The sequence below is a fragment of the Anolis sagrei genome, chromosome 11, assembly GCF_037176765.1.
Source record: "Anolis sagrei isolate rAnoSag1 chromosome 11, rAnoSag1.mat, whole genome shotgun sequence".
Taxonomy (NCBI): domain Eukaryota; kingdom Metazoa; phylum Chordata; class Lepidosauria; order Squamata; family Dactyloidae; genus Anolis; species Anolis sagrei.
In genome coordinates this window covers 7,494,120-7,502,500 of record NC_090031.1, presented here as the reverse complement: position 1 = coordinate 7,502,500, position 8,381 = coordinate 7,494,120, and the positions used below count along the sequence as shown (strand labels likewise).

At 44.8% G+C, this 8,381-nt stretch overlaps 1 protein-coding gene across 2 annotated transcripts in view; it reads right to left on the bottom strand.

Moving 5' to 3' along the window:
- Positions 1 to 6,822, bottom strand: part of LMX1B (LIM homeobox transcription factor 1 beta) — a 227,484-nt gene extending 220,662 nt beyond the window's left edge. The window contains exon 1 of one of the 2 annotated variants that reach the window (XM_067471839.1): positions 6,488 to 6,822. In XM_067471839.1, the coding sequence (XP_067327940.1) occupies positions 6,488 to 6,635 (148 nt within the window). In that variant the 5' untranslated portion in view covers positions 6,636 to 6,822. The remainder of the gene's footprint in view (positions 1 to 6,487) is intronic. The other variant, XM_067471838.1, reaches the window with a different exon arrangement.
- Between the last annotated feature and the right edge of the window lie 1,559 nt (positions 6,823 to 8,381).

The window sequence follows — 8,381 nt, the reverse complement described above, 5'->3', positions numbered from 1 at the left end:
TATTACTATTATTTTTTGGCTGCTTCACCATTATCAATATATTATTATTATTATTATTATTATTATTATTATTATTACTACTATTCCCTTTCTGCTTCACCATTAGCAATGCATTATTATTACTATTATCATTATTATTCCTTGGCTGCTTCACCATTATCAATGCATAATTATTATTATTACTATTATTCCCTGGCTGCTTTACCATTATCAATGTATTATTCTTATTCCTATTATCATTATTATTCCTTGGCTGCTTCACCATTATCAATATATCATTATTATTATTATTATTACTATTATTTTTAGCTGCTTCACCATTATCAATGTATTCTTTTTCTTATTATTATTACTATTATTTTTTGGCTGCTTCACCATTATCAATATATTATTATTATTATTATTATTATTATTATTATTATTACTACTATTCCCTTTCTGCTTCACCATTAGCAATGCATTATTATTACTATTATCATTATTATTCCTTGGCTGCTTCACCATTATCAATGCATAATTATTATTATTACTATTATTCCCTGGCTGCTTTACCATTATCAATGTATTATTCTTATTCCTATTATCATTATTATTCCTTGGCTGCTTCACCATTATCAATGTATTATTATTATTATTATTATTATTATTATTATTATTATTATTATTATTTGAAAGAGTTTGCTGCTCTCTGTCGACTCCAATCCCATTTTTCTGCATTTCTTCTCTCCAAAAAGGGAAGGAAGGAGGATTCAAACCGAGAGGTCCAATAATACTATTTCCAAGCATCATCCTCAAATAAATATAACTAATCCACGCATTTCCGAACTGATTGTATTGGGCTGTTATTGGAAAGGTATTGATTCGTTTACAGGTGGTTGGGACGCCGAAGAGGAAAAAGTAACTTCTTGGAGAGGATCCACCTTGGACTTGGACACACAGACTCATCAGACTGGATGTTTTGGAAGGAAGGAGGAGAATTCAAAGGGAAGGGATTAATATGTATTGATAGTAGGGCATGATTGATAGTATTGGGGCGTGATTGGCATGGTGTCTCTCTGCTCTGGCGTCTCAACTGAAGGGTGGTCTTGTTGCCAACCCACTTTGGCACTTGGGGTGTTGTTTCGGGAGCCCGAAACTGATGCAAAAGGAAGGTTTCGGGGTTCAAAAAGAGCCGAGTCCTCCGGTTCTTGGCCTCCCCAAAAAGAAAACCCGCTTTGGATCCAACGCCCTCCAGTTGCGCCAAAAGAAGAAGAAGGGGAGACAAGAGGGAAAGGCGGAAAGGAAAGGAGAAAAGGGAGGAAGGAAAGGCCGAAGTCGGGAGAGGAGAAAGCCTCCCAAACTGGGCCAGATCCCGGCTTCCTTTCTCCCGCTTGGTTGCCAAAAATGTAAGGCAGAGGTTGAAGGGGAGAGGCAGCCTCAAATGGGAAGGAAGGCCAAGAAGAGGGGGAAGGAAAGAAGAAGGGAAATGGAGAAAGGAGGGAGAGGGAGAGGGAAAAAAGAAAGAGAGGGAGGGGGAAAGAGAGGAAGGAAGGAAGGGAAAGGAGGAAAGAGGAAAGAAAGAAGAAAAGGAAAGAGAGAAAGAGGAAAGAAGGAAAGGAAAAAGAGAATGAGGAAAGAAGGAAGGGAGGGAGGGAGGGAAAGAGAAAAAGGAAGGAAGGGAAAGAGAGAGAGGAAAAGAGAAAGGAAGGAAGGGAAAGAGAGAAAGAGACAGGAAAGAAGGAAGGAAGGGAAAGAGAGAAAGAGACAGGAAAGAAGGAAGGAAGGGAAAGAGAGAAAGAGGAAGGATGGAAGGATGAAAGGAAGGAAGAAAGGAAGGGAAAGAGAGAAAAAGGAAAATAGGAAGGGGGAGGGAAAGAGAAAAAGGAAGGAAGGGAAAGAGAGAGAGGAAAGGAAGGAAGGAAGGAAGGGAAAGAGAGAAAGAGACAGGAAAGAAGGAAGGAAAGGAAAAAGAGAAAGAGGAAGGAAGGAAGGGAAAGAGAGAAAGAGGAAGGAAGGGAAAGAAAAGGGAAAAGAGGAAGGAAGGAAGGGAAAGAAAGATAGCAAAAATGAAGGGAGGGAGGGAATGAAAAGTAAGGATATGAAAGGCAGAAGAGTGTGAAGGGAGAGTAAGGGAGAGAAAAGAGTGGGAAGAGGAAGTAGGAGAGAATGAAAAAGAGTAGGGAGAGAAGGAAGGAAGGAAGGGAAAGAGAAAAATAGCAAAAATGAAGGGAGGGAGAGAATGAAAAGTAAGGATATGAAAGGCAGAAGAGTGCGAGTGAAGGGGGAGAAAGGAAGAGAAAAGAGTGGGAAGAGAAAGGAGGAAGCCGGAGAGAATGGAAAAGCGTAGGGAGAGAAGGAAGGAAGGAAGGAAGGGAAAGAGAGAAAGAAGAAGGAAGGAAGAGAGGAAGGGAGGGAAAGAGAAGCAAGCAGAAAGAGTGAGGGAAAGGAGAGCCGCAAATTAGGAGGGAAGGAAGAATAAGGGAAAATAAAAATACTAAATGATAAATAATAGATATAAAATAATAAATACTGAATAATAGATCATAGAGGGCATATTATAAATAAATAATAAATAATAAAAAGAATGAGAGAGAAAGGGAAGGAAGAAGAAAACAAAAGCGAAGGAAGTATAAGGAAGCTAGGGAAGCAAAGAAAGGAGGAGGATGAAAGAAAAGGGAGGAAAAGGAAAAGGAGAGAAAGGAAGGAAGCAAGGGATAGAAGGGCACAGGAAGGAAGAAGAGAGCAAGAGCAAAAGGAGGGAGAGGATAGAAAAGGGTAGAAAGTGAGGGAAGGAAGGGAAAAGAAGGGGAAAGATAGAAAGAAGAGGAGATAAATAGTGAGGGGAGGAAGAGAGAGAAGGAAAATTCAGAAGGAAAAAAAGATAGCAAGAACGAAGGGAGGAAGAAAACGAAAAGTAGAAGCGTAAGAGTGAAGGGAGAGAAAGGGAGAGAAAAGAGTGGGAAAAGAAAGGAGGAAGCGGGAGAGAATGGAAAAGGGTAGGGAGAGAAGGAAGGAAGGACGGATTCAGCCAGTCAAAGGAAAGGCAGAAGGCAGAGTGAAGGAAGTGATAGAAAAGAATGGGAAGACAAGGAAGGAAGGAAGGAAGGAAGGAAGGAAGGAAGGAAGAAAGAAAAAGGCAGATGAGAACAAGAGCAAAGGGAGGGAGAGGGAGAGTGGAAAGGGGTAGGAAGAGAAAGAGGAAAATGAAAGGCAGAAGGGAGAGCAAAAGAAGTGAGAGGGAGAGAATGGGAAAGTGTATAGGTAGGGAAGGAAAGAAGGAAGGAAAAGGCAGAAGGGGAGAAGACAGCAAGAGCAAAGGGAGGAAGAGAACGGAAAGGGTAGAAAGACAGGGAAGGAAAAGAGAGGAAGAAGAAAGGCAGAAGAGGAGAGCGAAGAGAGGAAGAAGGAGAGAATGGAAAGGGTAAGAAACGAGGGGTGGAAGGCTGAGAGAAGAAGGTGAAAGACAGAAGGGAAAGCGAAGGGAGGAAGAGAAAAAATAGAAAAGGGTAGGGAGAAAGGGAACAGGAGAGAGGAAGAAGAAAGGCAGAAGAACAAGAGCGAAGGGAGAGAACGAAAGAGAGTCGGTAGCGAGGGAAGGAAGGAAAGGAGCGCAGGAAGAAAGAAATTAGGGGAAGGACAGAAGAGGGAGAGAACTGAAAAGGGTAAGGAAAGAGGGACGGAAGGAAGGAAGAGAGAGGAAGGTGAAAGTCAGAAGGGAGCGTGAAAGGAGGAAGAGGGTGAGAAGGGAAGAACGGACTCGCTAAGCAGAAGGAAAGGAAGAAGGCAGAGCGAAGGACGTGAGAAGGAGAGAATCGGAAAGGGTAGAAAGAGGAAGGTAAAAGGCAGAAGAGGTGAGCGAAATGAACGGAAAAAGGTAGAAAGGGGGGAGGAATGCAGAGAGAGGAAGAAGGAAGGAAGAAGAGCAAGAGGGAAGGAAGTGAGAGCATGAGAAGGAAAGAGAGTAGGTAGCGAGGGAAGGAAGGAAACGAAGGAAGGAATGACGGGAAAGACAGATTGACCCAAAGGAAAGGCAGAAGGGAGAGGGAAGGAAGTGAGAGGAAGGTAAAAGGCAGAAAGGAAAGCGAAAAGAGGAAGAGGGAGAGTATGGAAAGGGATAGGAAGTGAGGGAAGGAAAGAAGGAAGGGAAGGACATCCTCACGCTGCAGAAGGAAAGGCAGAAGGGAGTGAGAGAGAGAGAGAATGGAAAAGGGCAGAAAGTGAGAGAGAAGAAGATGAAGTCAGAAGAGGAGAGCGAAGGGAGGAAGAGAAGGGAAGAGGGTAGGAAGCGAGGGAAGGGAGGAAAGAAGGAAGAAGGGAAGGACGACCTCACCCAGAAGAAGGAAAGGCAGAAGGGAGGGAGAGAGGGAGAGAACGAAAAAGGGTAGAAAGGGAAAGAGAGGTAAATGAAAGACAGAAGAGGAGAGCGAAGGGAGGGAGAGAATGAAAAAAGGTAGGGAGAGAAGGAGAGAAGGTAAGAGGGTAGGAAGGAAGCAAGGGAAGGAAGGAAGGGAGAGAAAGAGGGATTCACCCAACAGAATGAAAGTCAGAAGAGGGCGAGTGAGGGAGAGAATAGAAAAGGGTAGAAAGGGAAAGAGAGGAAGGTGAAAGACAGAAGAAGAGAGCAAAGGGAGGATGAGGGAGAGAATGGGAAAGTGTAGGGAAAGAGGGAAGGAAGGAAAGAAGGATGGGAAGGACTGCCTCGCGCTGCAGAAAGGAAAGGCAGAAGGGAGTGAAGGGAAAGAACGGAAAAGGAGAGGAAGCGAGGGAAGGAAGGCAGAAAGAGGAAGGTGAAAGGCAGAAGAGGAGAGCGAAGGAATAGAAGGGAAGAGGGTAGGACGCGAGAGAGGGAAGGGAGAGAAAGAGGAAAGGCAGAAGGGAGGGAGAAAGGGAGAGAGAGAAAGGGAAAGGGTGGAATGTGAAAGACAGAACAGGAGAGCGAAGGGAGCAAGAAGGAGAGAAGGTAAGAGGGTAGGAAGCGAGGGAAGGAAGGGAGAGAAAGAGGGACTCACCCAGCAGAAGGAAAGGCAGAAGGGAGTGAAAGAGAGAGAGAATGATGAAGGGGAGAAAGAGAGAGGGGGGGGGGGAAGGTGAAAAGGTAGAAGAGGAGAGCGAAGAGAGGAAGAGAAGGGAAGAGGGTAGGAAGCGAGGGAAGGAAAGGAGGAAAGAAGGAAGGGGTGGCCTCCCGCTGCAGAAGGAAAGGCAGAAGCGAGTGAAAGAGAGAGAGAATGAAAAAGGGGAGAAAGGGAGAGGAAGGTGAAAGGGTAGGAAGCGAGGGAAGGAAAGAAGGAAGGGAAGGACGACCTTACCCAGAAGAAGGAAAGGCAGAAGGGAGGGAGAGAGGGAGAGAGAATGGAAAAGGGGAGAAAGAAAAAGAGAGGAAGTTGGAATGCAGAAGGGAAGAGGGTCGGAAGGCAGCGAGGGAAAGGAGGGAGAGAAAGAGGGACTCACGCAAGTTAGAAGGAAAGACAGAAGGGAGTGAAAGAGAGCGAGAATGAATAAGGGGAGAAAGGGAAAGAGAGGAAGGTGAAAAGCAGAGGGGAAGAGGGTAGGAAGCGAGGGAAGGAAAGAAGGAAGGGAAGGACGACCTTATGTAGAAGAAGGAAAGGCAGAAGGGAGTGGAAGAGAGAGAATGGGAAAGGGGAGAAAGAGAAAGAGAAGAAGGTGAAAAGCAGAAGGGAAGAGGGTGGGAAGGAAGCGAGGGAAGGAAAGGAGGAAAGAAGGAAGGAAAGACAGAAGGGAGTGAGAGAGGGAGAGAGATTGGAAAAGGGGAGAAAGCGAAAGAGAGGAAGGTGAAAAGCAGAAGGAAGCGAGGGAAGGAAGGGAGAGAAAGAGGGACTCACCCATCAGAAGGAAAAGCAGAAGGAAGTGAAAGAGAGAGAGAGAATGGAAAGGGGGAGAAAGAGAAAGAGAGGAAGGGGAAAGGCAGAAGGGAAGAGGGTCGGAAGGAAGCGAGGGAAGGGAGGGAGAGAGAGGAAGGTGAAAGGTAGAAGAGCGAAGGGAGGAAGAGAAGGGAAGAGGGGAAGAAGCGAGGGAAGGAAAGGAGAGAAAGAAGGACTCACCCAACAGAAGGGAGTGTGTGTGTGTGAGAGAGATAGAGAGTGGGAAAGGGGAGAAAGAGAAGGAGAGGAAGGGGAAAGGCAGAAGGGAAGAGGGTGGGAAGGGAGAGAAAGAGGGACTCACCCAGCAGAAGGAAAGACAGAAGGGAGTGAGAGAGGGAGAGAGAGAATGGGAAAGGGGAGAAAGGGAAAGAGAGGAAGGTGGAAGGCAGAAGGGAAGAGGGAAGGAAGGGAGTGTGAGAGAGAGAGAGAATGGGAAAGGGGAGAAAGGGAAAGAGAGGAAGGTGAAAGGCGGAAGGGAAGAGGGTAGGAAGGGAGAGAAAGAGGGACTGACCCAACAGAAGGGAGTGTGAGAGGGGGAGAGAGAACGGGAAAGGGGAGAAAGGGGAAGAGAGGAAGGTGGAAGGGGAGAAGGGCCGAGGGTGGGCAGGCCGGGAGTTCCGCGGACTCACCCAGCAGGAGTCCGAGGGCGGCGGGTCCGGGGCGCAGCGGGTGATCCTCCATCTTAATCCCGTCCAGCATCTTGGCGCACTCGGCGGAGCCTCCTCCTCCGCGACTCAAGCAGCTCTCCAGCGCCTCGGGCCCCGCCGCCACGTCCATGGGGCGGAGGAGGAGGAGGAGGAGGAGGGAGGGAGGAAGAAGAGGAGGAAGGGGGGGGGGTGTTGGGGGATCCGGCTAGCTGCTCTCCCTGAGTCCCGCCTCCCCGTGGCCCCCGGAGCAGGGGGCTTCCCCGGGCGCAGGCATGCAAGGCGAGCGAGGCAGGCTCTTCTGCCGCGACCCAAGTGCCATCCAAGGAGGAGAAGACACAGAAACACAGAGAGAGAGAGAGAGACCGAGGCTGGAGAGGAGACGCCGAGGCGGAGGGACACCGCACCTCTCTCTCTCTCTCTCCTCCTCCTCCTTTTTCCCTTCCCTGCCTTTCAAAAAAAACAAAACAAGAAACCCGCACAACTTGCTGACATTTGAACTCGGGATTGGTGCGCCGGGATCCCTGCGCCGCGGTGAGGCGGCCCTCCTCCTCCTCCTCCTCCTCCTCCTCCGACGTCAAAGAGTCCTTTGGGGGGGAAAGGAGGGAGGGAGGGAAGAAGGAAGACCCCTCCTCTGCTTTGGGGCGCCTCTGGACCCCAATACGGCGCAGGAGTCGAACCCCAGGCCTCGGCAGGTAGGGAGGGAGACTGGGAGGGGGTGGAGGTGTGTGTTGTGTGGTTGGGGTGAACAAACCCTTTTTTTAGGGGGGGGGAGACTATAGGTCTCCAAGGAGAAGGGGCTTCTTTCTATGGAGGAAGGATGCGTTTGGAAGGGAAAGGAAAGGAAAGGGGGACACTCATGTCCCCAGCCTCTCCAGCATCATCATCATCATCATCATCATCATCATTATAATATTATATTATTATTAATAATACTTTTATTAATGATCCATTATTATATTATATTAATAATAATAATAATAATAATAATACTTTTACTAATGATCCATCATTATATTATATTGTATTGTATTGTATTGTATTGTTATTAATAAGACTTTTATTCATGACCCATCATTATATTATATTATATTATATTATTATTAATAATACTTTTATTAATGATCCATCATTATATTATATTATATTATACTATATTATACTATATTATATTATATTATTATTAATAATACTTTTATTAATGATCCATCATTATATTATATTATATTATACTATATTATACTATATTATATTATATTATTATTAATAATACTTTTATTAATGATCCATCATTATATTATATTATATTATATTATACTATACTATATTATACTATAGTAGGTAAAGGTAGTCCCCTGACATTAAGTCCAGTCATGTCTGACTCTGGGGTGTGGTGCTCATCTCAATTTCTAAGCCGAAGAGCCAGCGTTGTCCGTAGACACCTCCAAGGTCATGTGGCCGGCACCGGAGCTCCATATATTATACTATACTATACTATATTATATTATTTTATATTGTTATTAATAATACTTTTACTAATGTTCCATCATCATTATGTTATATTATATTATTAATAATAATGCTTTTATTAAGGAACCAGCATTATTATTATCATAATTACTATAATATATTATTAATAACAATATATTTATTAATAATACAACATTATCATCATCATATAATATAATATAATAATAATAAGGATTATAATCATTATAATATAATATAATATATGATTATTATTTTATAATAATAACAGGGTTGTTGTAGTTTTTTCGGGCTATATGGACATGTTCTAGAAGCATTCTCTCCTGACGTTTCGCCTGCATCTATGGCAAGCATCCTCAGAGGTTGTGAGGTCACAACCTTGCCATAGATG